Source organism: Macrosteles quadrilineatus, unplaced genomic scaffold (assembly GCF_028750875.1).
Source record: "Macrosteles quadrilineatus isolate MER2022 unplaced genomic scaffold, UCM_ALF_1.0 Scaffold_1__1_contigs__length_201487025, whole genome shotgun sequence".
In the NCBI taxonomy this organism is placed as follows: domain Eukaryota; kingdom Metazoa; phylum Arthropoda; class Insecta; order Hemiptera; family Cicadellidae; genus Macrosteles; species Macrosteles quadrilineatus.
This window is the reverse complement of record NW_026542594.1, coordinates 56,404,737-56,417,735: the sequence shown is the minus strand read 5'-3', so window position 1 is coordinate 56,417,735 and position 12,999 is coordinate 56,404,737. Positions and strand designations below refer to the sequence as shown.

General features: G+C 38.3%; 1 protein-coding gene across 4 annotated transcripts in view; it reads left to right on the top strand.

The window, feature by feature from the left end:
* LOC128983159 (protein c-ets-2-B) overlaps positions 1–12,999 on the top strand; it is a 215,696-nt gene that overhangs the window by 191,623 nt on the left and 11,074 nt on the right. For all 4 annotated transcript variants that reach the window (XM_054402337.1, XM_054402338.1, XM_054402336.1 and 1 more), the window contains one exon: positions 11,085–11,204. In XM_054402337.1, the coding sequence (XP_054258312.1) occupies positions 11,085–11,204 (120 nt within the window). The remainder of the gene's footprint in view (positions 1–11,084; positions 11,205–12,999) is intronic.

Below are 12,999 nucleotides of genomic sequence, written 5' to 3'. Positions count from 1 at the left end.
TGCAGCAGAGCCTGTGGCTTAGCGTAGGTTGGTCTGCAGACCTCTGTCAAGGAATAGCCCGTAGTAGTGTTCCTTGCTGAGTTCACGTATGTTGTTGCTTCACGGTTCTTTGCAGCAGAGCCTGTGGCTTAGCGTAGGTTGGTCAGCAGACCTCAGTCAAGGAATAGCCCGTAGTGGTCAGTATCGTGTTGAATTCCCGTGTATTATTTCTTATTTGCACTAGCGCGCGTGTCATGTGTCTATCTTTAGTGTAAGTAGGGCGGCAGGAGGGCGCGGCGACAGAGTGGCTCGTGCTAGTGTCCCTTGTCGGATTCACGGTTCACTCATTTACTCACTCACAACACTCCAATTATCATCGATAGCGGTAAACGTCGTGATTGCGTTTCCTCAGGATGTCCGCACACTAACTCTCCACCAACAGCACTCCGTTCACTCTGAGGAAGGAGGGGGGGGGGGGGGTCTTTAGCTCCATTCATGAAACATCAAGTAGTACAATTAAATAATTACGGTCGTGTATAAAGAGATAAGTAACTTGGTCCCTTTTCCAGTGTTTTTATTTGTCCTGCTTTTGTTTCAACTCACTAGGCTAGTGTAGTGGACGCCTGCCGTGCTATGTAGGCCTACTCCTCAGACTCTGACACTGACAGGTGCGAAGTCTGCCTCAGCATCTGCGTCGTCGCCACATGGCGCTCTACAGCAACAAGCCGTTACACACACGACGGACAATATAATAACATTATCAATCTCATAATCCTCCCAGATTAGTTGGTTCAGTATGTATTTAAGATTTTTATTTACTTCTGATTTTTAACTAGACTGCTAACGATCAGAATAGAAAACATTCAAAGGAAACATTTACATTGGTTTACGTTAAATGTTGGTGTACAAAGTTTGTTTGAATAGTGGAAGCGGTTCGTTGTTATGGTAAAATGAAACGCTGGCTAGTGAATACGAGAGGTTAATGATACTGATGGTAAGCAATAAGTAGTGCGATGAGCAGGTGGGAGAGGGTGACCGTTGCAACAACAGGTGTCCACGACAGACGAGCATCGCGCCTCGCGTCGTCTAGCAGCAGCAGCAGCAGTAGACTTGGCAGCACGTGCCCCAGCACACCTGCCAGCCTACGGTACTGGCTCATACAGCATACAGCATAGCATGTATAGGTCCCCAGCGCTGGCCGCTAGCCGAGTCACAACAGCAATTAGTGATGAAACTCTGGTGGCCTTGTCACGTCTATAGTTTCCCTCGTCAACGACACAACTTGCAGTCGACGTATCCAAACATCATCAGTAAAACATGAGGGTAATTCTGAGCAATTACTTGGTCAACCCCAATTTTTTTCATATTTTACTACGGTCATCAGGAGGTTCTCAGAAAGCAAGAAACATATAATTCAAGGCCCGCAAGGCCATCGTACAGGTTGCCGAGCGAAAAGAAGGTTCAAAGTCCAAGCGATAACAGTGGCTTGCGGGAGACGCGCGGGCACGATTTTTATTTCAGCTGCAGTTTTTTAATACGGACAAAATGAGAGTTTAAAAATTAGAAATTTAAAAAAAATTATTATAGGCCTAAAACTAAAAAAAAAATATAATTATTTTTTTAATTAAACTGTCATAACCTAACTTAACCAACCAAACTTGCTGATAATGACAAAATTGAATGAAGGTTTACTAATAGAAAACCTATTTCTGTTCATAAGATAAAACTATAAATGCCTCAAATTAAATTTTATATTTTTTAATTATAAAATTAAACTGTCATAACCTAACCAAACTAACCAAACTTGCTGATAATGAAAAAATTTAATGAAGGTTTACTAATCGAAAAAATAGTTCTGTTCATAAAATAAAACTATAAATAGCTCAAATTCAATTTTATAATGTTTTAATTATAAAATTTAACTGTTATAACCTAACAAAACTAACCAAACTTGCTGATAATGCAAAAATCTTAGACAAAAAGTTTGTGCCCCCGATGAGTTTCGAACCTGGTACCATAAGATTCATAGCCCAGCACGCTAACCACTGGACCACCAAGGCCGATTGCTTCGTATCGTTTCATTGCGCTAATGGTGTTCCCTCAGCCAATAGAATGCTCTCATTTTATTGTTATTAAAATAACTGCAGCTGGAATAAAAATTGTGCGACGCGCGGAAGGCCAGTTGTGACAGTACCGTTATGGCTATGGCTAGTGGTTCCTCCGACAATCCTTAAGTAATTAATAACCTAACTTAACCTAACCTAACCTAACTTTTTATGTTTTTTTTAGTCTCAAATACATCTCTAAGGCCAATTGTAACAGTACCGTTACGTTAGGTTAGGTTAGGTTAGGTTAGATTAGGTTAATTAATAACCTAACTTAACCTATCCTAACCTAACTTAACCTTGCGGGGCTTGAATTATATGTTTCTTGCTTTCTGAGAACCTCCTGATGACTGTAGTAAAATATGAAAAACATTGGGGTTGACCAAGTAATTGCTCAGAATTACCAACATGAGTTCCCAGGTAGGTCTTGCGTGCAAACAATTGAACTCCATCGCAAAAATAATCCAGCTAAAGAAAGGAAAGATTTGATTTTATTTGGTTTGATTTAGAAATTGAACCCTTCTAAATTGGGGCTATTTCTAAAAGTTAAAAATCATTCATTCAATAGACTTTGCTATACTACTCTACCGGGATTGAGTCTCGCCTTGCGGGTCCAAGGCTGCTTCTCCGCTGGAAATTGCTATTTATAAATATCAATACCTTGAATACCTTTGCAAGTTTCATCTGGTGATTTACGAGCATCATTATGGTTTAAGTACACCATTGCTTACTGAACATTTGATTTGACTCCCAGCTCTATTCGTACAAGTATTTGCTACTCATGGTGTATCTTTTGATAATTTTTTACACACCTAGATGCTGTGTTATAATGTGTCAAATGCTCAACCTTACACACCAACGCTCTTTGGTGAGGTCCTTGCTGACGAAAGACGATATTGCCAGTGTGGTGTGATGTGCGTGTTTGTTGGTTGCTACTGACTTGTGTTACGTAGCGCCAACGTTACACAAGTGAGCTACCAGCCGTGCCGTATACAAGGTTTGCATAACTACTGATGTACTGATGTATGGTTCGGTCCGGCAAACACACGACACAAGGGGCTTTCTCCGTTACAGAGGTTGCTGCAGATACTTGTGTCGGCTGGTGGCTGGTGGTAGTTGTAGTTGTAGCACGCGAGACAACAGGTGGCAGACGAGGCAGGTGGTCGCTGTGTTCCACCCGGCCTCCCGTCCTACACTGCTACACTGCTACAACATTGGGCTAATATTTATCAATCGGATCTCGTTTTAACCACTTTGATGAATGCCAACGATTACCATTTTGTTCGTCATCGTGTTTGAGATGATTCAATTTTGTCTTGTAGCATAAAACGTTTGTTTGTTCATTTTATCACAATTCTTAGTGCACCTATGGTTAACTAAGATTCCAAATCAACTCGTGAGTTTATTGTTATAATCAGAAAACTCTATTAGATTCGGATTACTCGTATGCTTAACGAGTTCAGTAACTGTCATACAACATATAAATAGTACACGTAAAAAACCTACTTTTTTCTAAATTTCGTTTGTAGTGTATTATTTCGATAACATCTGCCTACATTTTTAGTTTGCACATGGGAGATGTTTAAACGCACCAGCCGCAGGCGAGTGTGGAAAGTTTCTTGAGCACATTATATTTTCCCACAGCTACTATAAGCGTAGAAATAATTTTTTTTTCAAGCACTAAACAACACGTTTTAGGTTAGGTTAAATCCAAGCGTTAAACGAAATAGGAAACCTGCTCCTGCTGATCTTAGTCGTAGTTTTTTTAGTGATGCCAACTTATTTCAAGCGTAGGCCTACATGTATTGCGTGCCTAATAAATGCACACTTTTGTGTTGTTTGGTTGGAATACTGCGGCAGCAAATATTAGTGTGGCGAAAGTAAAACGAGTGCGGAAAAAGTAAGTAAATACAGCAGTTAACTACTTTGCGTGCTCAGAATGTCCGCTTTGTCAGGTAACTGTAGGAAAAATAACATTTTATCATGCTCTCAACATATAAAAATGTATATACTGTACTATATAAAGCCTTGTAGGCGACATTGGTAGAGTGAAGGTGACAGGACAGCCCGTGACTGCTTCACCTCATTGATGAGTGCGCGACTGCGCGTGTGTGAGCTTTGGTCTCTCATTACACGCATGCAACGCTCCGCCACAACACGCGTTTCTCTTTCCAAGGAAACCCGTCCGCGTATGTCACGAGGCACGACCCTGAACATGGACCAGGACCACATTAGACCAAAATACAGTACGTTCCAGCTGAACAACTACAGTACTGTTCTGCCATATGACCCTTGTAATCTGTTATCAGTGATAACGTTGTCTCATTCTCGTGCGAGTCGTGTGCCTGAACTGCATACCTAGTGAGTGACACATGGTGTTGACATTCCAGCTCGCCCTGCTGCTGCTCCAGTATGGGTCTACCCCTCGACTGGCCAACACTAATATTGCGCGTGTCAGTTCGGCTAAGCATATCATATCGGCTGCGGCTGTTCCTTTTCTTTCTTTTAAAGCGGCATAATCTTATACGATGGTTTGTTTGTTCTGCAAAGTTGATCGCTGTGAGAATTGTGTTATATGTCGACTTTTAGGATTAGGTAGGTTGTAAAAATTTGTGTTTGCATGGGCCCTATGAACTCGGCGATAAAATGTATTGATCGATGTGCTTATATATAGTCTGTGTGTAGCAAGTGTTATTAACAACTTTGAAGATGATTTTTTAGGGGTTTCATATATTTTATTTTACTCTATTACCTTGTTTAAAGCTCAGAAGAATAATCATACATTTAAAATTCATCTGGGTTTGGCTTTTGGGTGAAATTTCCTCGTGGGATCGAACCCTAGGTTACTCTGTTGTAGACTATTTGAGTTGGACAATATTTATAAATTCTATAAACTATAAATTTGTTTTAATAGTTTTGCAATTAAATAATGTAGCTTTACTATATTCCAAGTTATATGAAATGAAATGCTTTCATGAAGGCTATAATGCTATCTGAAAGAGTGGTTTTTCTTTTGATTCCCTTTTGCACAACAAATCCTACCCCCTTTTTAACATAATTATAACACTTATCATAGATAAAGAACAAACTGTTGTGTTTAAATTTATAGGCACAAATTATATTGACGATTGTTTTATTACATACTTGACACAAAAGGGTAGTACTGAACTCGGTCCCTAAGACGCAGTGAACTTATGAACATAGGTCTTGTATCTTCTACAGAATTATTTTATGAATTTTATCCTGGGTCCTCTTATCTCCCAGTTCTACGTTTGAGTGAAGAAACCGATAAAGGCCTAATTAAAATTATTATTTACAGTTTAAACTCGTTTGTACAAAACCAAAATTTGACGTTATATTTTGTTGGATTTTTGCATGAAAACCAAATTATATAAAGTCAGTATGGAGAATCACTAGAATCAGTATTGTAGCTTGTGAGGCTGTGTGACCCCGGCTGTGATTGGTGGAGGGGCGTCAGGGCGTGTCGCCATTGGTCCACTGCTCACACCAATCACAGCTCAGCGATGGCCCCTCTCCTCTTATCCCTCCCGTTCTGTCACACTGGGAAAATGCGTTCTAATTGCTGTTCAATATTACTGACAAAATACGTCAGAAACCTTTTGATGATGTGAAGATTCTGCTTAGTGAAATGAGTTTATACCAAGGAAAATTGTGGTTCGGATTCTACTATAAAACTGTAGGTCCCTTAGTTAGTTGTCATTGGCTGTATGGACTGTTAATTAACAGCTGTGTCTAAGGAATATGCCGGCCTTAGGCCCCCCATACACGTAACGATCGGCCGGCCGGGGGGGGGGGGGGGGATCCCGTGTATGGGGTCGCCGGCAGGCCACCGGAAGGCCGACAGTACAGTAGTAGCATTACTTTTTATTTACGTTCATTTTTAAGGTCAGGCACGGACGTTGACATAACCTAACTTTATTTTCTGTTCAGTCTTTGTACTAATATGGCTGCGTGGACTAATCAGTATGTGCTAGCCTTTATAGAAGAATACAGAGAGCATGAATGTCGGTGGAGGGTCAAAACAAAGGCATACCACAACAGGGACCTAAAAGATCCAGCTTATAGCAAGTTAACAAAAACGTTTTTGCCGTACGAAAACTGACTGCACACTTGCCACTAGGCGGAGAAATTTCAGTCCGGCCGGCAGGCGAATCGTTGCGTGTATGGGGACCCTCCTTTCACAGGCCAAACTGTTCAGTTTGGCCTTCCGGCCCTCGCCGGCCGGCCGATCGTTACGTCTATGGGGGGCCTTAGGCACTATCAAGACTACAAGATCGCGCCACTCATTCTACACTCATCTCCATTCATACTTGGCTTAAAATGCCTAATTTGTATGGTCGCTATTTGATTGAGAAAGTATAAGTATAGTTAGAGTTTTTGAAAAAAAATATTGACATTGGCGATTAGTAAATAGTAGCCTATGGCTACAATTCATTTATGTAATTCTTAGGACTTAGGCCTACGTAGGCCCTCCCTAAAACAATTTTTGTTTGTGAATTAGTAGGCCTAATACTGTAGTTTACACTAGTTATTCAACGTAGTTGCGATATTAAAGCAGAGCTAGCATATTAATACAATACGTTTCCAAAGTCAATGCTGCATCTGGTTAACGTAAATTTTAAATGGGTTGTATACTTGCAGAATTATAAGTCAATGCTAAATCTAGCTTACATAAATGAGATTTCTCCTTACAGTATCGAAAATCGATGGTACATCAGCTTCTCATATAATTATGGGATGTCTATTTGCAGTATCCAAAGTCAGTGCATCATCTGGTTCACATAAATAAGAAATCTACTTCCAGCATCCAAACTCAATGGTGCATTTGGTTCACGTAAATAAGCAGCGGCTACACTTACCCGATTCGGTCCGGTACGGTCCGGTTCGGCGCGGAACGATCGTCCAGGGAGCATTTAGCGCATTTTTCCGCATTTGGCGGAAGCATTCGGGGCGGACCGGACCGAATCGGACAAGTGTAGCCACCTACTCCCGAAATTCGGATTTATTTATTTATTTATTCCAACGGCATTAATCACCAATTTACAATGAGGATGCAAGAAGCCTATGTGGTAACAACATGCATTTTAACAGAAAACTTAACAACTAACTTAAATCTATGGCAGGATCAGAGCAACATTGGTAACAGGAAATATAATCATGACTAGGAAAGCAATAATTAACAATGAAGTACAAAATAATTGTGAAAAAGCAATAACAAAGGTAAGAATTTGGACTGGCAATGGCAATACAGTTAAACAATCGATCAGCAAAAGCAAGGTAAATCTTTGGCTAGGAAAGCTAAAATATAACAATGAAGTCGAAATGAACATTAGGTACATGTATGATGTAAGTTGAAACAATGAAGTCGGATGAGGATCGGGTGGTTCCGTGAGCACTCGGCTACGAAAGTAATGAATTAAATTAGGAAAAATAGTTATTTGTAGGACATAGGCCTAAGAATTTAGGCAATTATGTTCATATATTGCCTCGTTCATGGAAGACGATAATGTCTACACGACCGCGCATAATAGTCTGAATTTTGCCGCAATATCGGGAGACGATTACAATATCTACACGGCCGTGAGGAAATATAGGAAGTTTACCGCGATTGCATGCAAATACAACCACAATTTGTTTTTAATTTTTAATTTTTTTGGCACCCCCCAAAAAAGCCAATTGCCTCGCGCCCTAGGCACGTGCCTATCGTGCCTATTCCGTACGGTCCTGACTAAAAACTTTCTGTATTGGTGTACAGTACTTGTGCCCCGTGCTCGTGTGTGTCCTCCAAAATATCGTACAAGTGTAGCTACCTCTTCCGGCCGGACCGAAACGATTCGTACAAGTGTAGCCACCCCTCACAAATTCGGGCCGGATCGAAACGAACCGGACCGGACCGAATCGGGCAAGTGTAGCCGCTGCTTTTGCAGTATATCCAAAAAGTAGTATCCAAATGGAACGTCTCGTCTAGTTCACGTAAATGATCTTACTTGCAGTTTGTTCACATAATGGGATGGTTATTTGGAGAACCTATATCTAAAATCAATGGTGCATTAGCCTAATTCTTTCGACCCTAATATTGGTTATTCATTTTTATTAAATTACGCTCAACGATATTAATCCAATTGTTCTTCCCTTTTGTTGTGTATTATTTTGTAATGCGCTCGTTTAGATAATTCGTTGACTAACGCAGGGGTGTAGTCGCTCCTCTCAATGAACGGATCTTTATTTGTCTCGGCCCATCTCGACCAAGACCAAGGTGGCGTGTGCTGAGCAAATCATCTTGCACATGGACCACACAACATTCCTAATACAGTAATATGTTCATATTGAAGAGATGTTGGCGTATCTACAGGCAGTATAAACATGATAAGGTAGGAGGTGGAGTCGTCACTAATGAACCAACAGTCAACATTGGCGAGGCTGTACCTCGTACCGCGTACTCAGAGTGTGAAGATTTGTGTCAAAGTATTGGTAGGAGGGCTCTGGACCACAGGCCGATTTCCAAAGGGCTGTTTACTCCCAGAGTTTAAGTGATTTGATTTCATTAATTAAATGAAAAGGCTGGTCTATGCAATTAAATGGTGTTTGTTTATTTACTGTACTTCAAAACAAAGGGTCGTGATGCTTTATTTACATTGAGGAGATATGTGTGTTGTTAGTAAAATGTGTTTAACAACATATGGTGTTAGTTGGTGTTAGAATGTTATTTATTTAGTTTTTGTTGGTAAACATTCTGTTATTTTGTAGAGAAAATGTTGTACAAAGTTTTGTATAATAGCCTATTGCTCATACTATTCTTTGTAATTTATATAGTTACTAGCTGTTGTACCCGTGCTTCGCAACGGGAAGTGAACACGAAATAGAAACATTTTGATTTTTACATCTTTTAATAAAATAGTTACACATAAGCCTTTTAAAAACAAAATTTAACCTTTATGGCCTTTATAGGATATACGGTAATAGATGTTGTCATAAATGTAAAAAAATAATAGTACTGCACCCTGTTGGTACCTTGTAACTTTTTAATGCTATTCAATATCATATAACCAACTTGGATAGTTGAAACAGCTGACAAAATTATTTTATTCCTTTTAAATATAATTACTCATAAGGTTAACATGGGAAACTCCAGAGCCACTGGGGCGGAGCCCGAAAGGACTTTTGAGATAAGAATGCGTCTATATGTTAATCGGGTATGTGAGCTTTCATCATACCAAATTTCAGCTCAATCCGACCAGTATTTTTCGCGTTTACTTGTAACAAACATACATACATCCATACATCCAAACTTTATCATTTATAATATTATAGTAGGATAAGTAAGCTACAGGCAAAGAGGCTTGACTATGGCAAAATATATTTTTTATAAAACATCAACAAAAAGTAATTTATGTGATTGCTACACTAAAGTATGGTGTTCTTTGAATGATTTTGGATCTATTTACATTAAATTTAAGTATGTTTGGAAAGTAAGTAGGTCAGGTCCACACTTTTAAATCAAATTAGACTAAATCGTACAGTTAACAGAATTTTAAAACACACACCAGCACCACTTATACACTGTAAATGAAACATAAGCCGTTTAAAGATAAGCTTTTTACCTTTACTATGTCTTAAAATTTTTAAAAGTTTTTTATTTTAAAATGAATAATAGACGTGCAACTACTTTATACAGCAGATTTAATGAACAACATTATTCTCTTCCCGTGGTATACTGTATTTAACTATGCGTATGAATTGATCCGATACGAGTTCAATCAGCAACGCAATCAAAGTATTCCTCTGTGGTGTAGCCGAGTCTGATTGCTGCGTTTTGGTGACCGCGAGCGTTATCAGCGGAAACCGCGACTGATAGTGGACGCCTGATAACTAGTAAAAAAGAATATTGATCATCACTTGTGACACTTGCCCCTGATGACTGTGTACTGCCATAAAATAAACATCTGCTGTATGAAATAGTTACACATCTACACCTATTTATTTATTTTAGAAACTAACCTTAATTTACCACTTAAGTGTAGCAAACTTCTAATCTTTTAATTTTTTCCAGGCAACCATTACAGTGTATACTTTTACTGTGTGAAATGGGGTGATGATGTGTCTTTTGAAGTACTGTAACTCTATGATTTGACACTTTTATCGCTAATAAAATATAAAAATCTTTAACAAAATATAAAAATTTGTTGCTATGAAATTTATATTGAATAAAAATACAGAATGCTTATTAAGTAACATGATTAAATGAAATGAAATTAAATTATGACAGCCACTGATCTCAGACCAGTATGATTTGCAGAACCTCAAATTCCGGTCGCATAAACGCATGTCTGTGGAACCGGACCGGACACAGGGAACTCCATTCAATCAGTGTCATTGTAAATACGCAGCGGAAAATTTTGCACCGCATGCTGAATATTCTGCAGTCAGTGGAACCATAGCTAGGCGGGTTGGTTGGAAAGTGGGCGTCCCACAAGCATGTGGTGCCATGGGACTGCGATGGGAAACCAGTGTCCCACACACAATCAAAGTGTTAATTTAAAATGATAAACTTATTTTAAAATGTAGACCTACCCACTTTCAGAACCTCACTTATGTTTGAAGTCAATAGATCAAAAACAATCTGGGAACATTGTGGTAGTACTTAAGGGCACAGCTCAGTTTGATGTAAAAACTGTCTTTATAGTTTCATCCAGGAAAATTATTGTCTCAAAATGAGAACAGTTTAAATGTAAGGTAAAAAATTAAAATATAAAAACACAGTGATTTATCTTTGTGCTGCCATTATGGCCAATCTACTTACAGAAAGAAGATCCATCGTGAAACTTGACTTGACTGGGCACAGCCCGAGGTAATAAGGCTGGCTACTTTCATGATTTACCCCTGAGCAAAATTTTAGCCCAGTCCAGTTAGTCCAGGAAAAATACACATAGAAACCATTTATTCTTCTACATACTCTCATCACTGATGTATCTGTTGCAGGAGGTTACAACCAGTTGAGGAGCCCCGCCTGTGATGACAGAGATGACACGTCGCCCCCGCCACACAACTCCCAGCCCCCGCCTCCACTGTACCTGCGCAACCCTTACCATCATAAAGACAGTACGTATCTATACAACATTAGATATACTATAGATACACTACACCTATATTGTTACCATTCATTATAGATATTATGGAAGTTACTGGAAACATCATGATTATTCATTCAGGTTGCAACATTTGTCCTTGCAACCCTTGTAAATTTAATGGTTTCTGTTCCTTGTTTGTGCTCTATAGTGCAGTATTGACCTACTGATTTTGATTTTAACCTTGGTTTAGTAAAGATAACTATCTGTACCCTACTAGTAAAACAGTGTAAAAGTAAAAACTTAAGGAGAGTTGTCCAGGACATGATTTTTCTAGGATGGCTAGTGTCGCTGATAATAGGCTACCATTTGAAAAATGTGGCTTGTGAGCACTCCAAACGTGGAATAGAGCGATTCTTGTAATCAGCCTGAAGGAGGGGTTGACCAAATATCCTGTCTATTTCTAAACATTTAGTGTTCAACAGACTTAAACCGACAGATGTCGCATTGAATTAAAAACGTGAGGAGACACTCACTATCTTTTCGACCAAATGAATGATTTGTAAAAATATTGTAAAATATTTGATTTACAACCTTCTGAATAAGCTTAAGATAGTAAAACATAAAATGAACAGTTTTCATAAAATTATACACCTTGAATTGTTTGATACACTCAAAAACTACTGAACCGACTGGACTCAAATTGGACAAAAATAAAGATACCACTCCGAGGATACATATAGAACTATTCCCCCTTCGATATTAAACTAGGACTCTGCCTGTGGGGCTTTCAAAATTCTGAGGTGAGAGATTTAAAAGTAAATATTGATTGGTCTCCATGGTAACAAAGTTCAATCTCACAAAGTTTAAATGTAAACAAGCAGACTGTCAATTATTGAATTAATTTTGATTTCACATTTTCACACAGCTGGTTCAAACATATTAATTACTGCACAGATATAAGAACAGAAAGGGTATGGATCATTAACATAAAAAAATGATGTCACTAGCCCGAATTTAAACATAATTTAACATTACCTACTTAAAATGGAACTGTCAAAACATATGTTAATGTCATTAGTATAAGATTCCTTCAGTTAGGTCATTTGTTTATGTTTATGATCTATACTGAGACTATTCTGATATTTTTGAATATTTTACAGGGAATAAGTCAGACTCTTACCCTGAGTTTTATGAGAATTATTTTTAACCCTCCGAGTGTCCATAGTTTAGGCCTTAATGTCCGCCTATTTTTGGCGCATTTGCAAGGTTTTTTTAAAACGGATCTGAGAAGCTTAAAACAATGTTAATTCTACTGTTCTATATACCATTTTGTTTGGAAAATCATGGGCTTCAATATCATACATAAAACATAAGGAATATTTGTTTCAAAAATTTTTTTTAGGTAAAAAAAATATTTTTGAAAAATTGAAAAAAACAATAAGTTTGTGCTCAATGAAATTGTATAAATTATAGGCCTATAAATATTTGAAAATAGCCACTTTGTTCTAAATTTTATGACGATTACAAATATATAATAATATAAGGAAGTAGATTTGCAAATAAATAAGTTATGAGCAAAAAACAGATTTCAGTACATAGCGTTTAGCTAAGAATGCATAGCCTAACCATAGCTAGGAATCTGGCTGATAATTTACATCAATATCACTACCTACTTCTTCAGGATCATCAACCAGCCCTTCAAAATCACTTAAATCTTCTTATAATGCACCACGTATATACTTTTGATTTTTAACACTAAAACAATGATAAACGTAATAAAACACATCAGTCATCGGTCCGAGGTTAACCAAGCTGTTTACAAATAC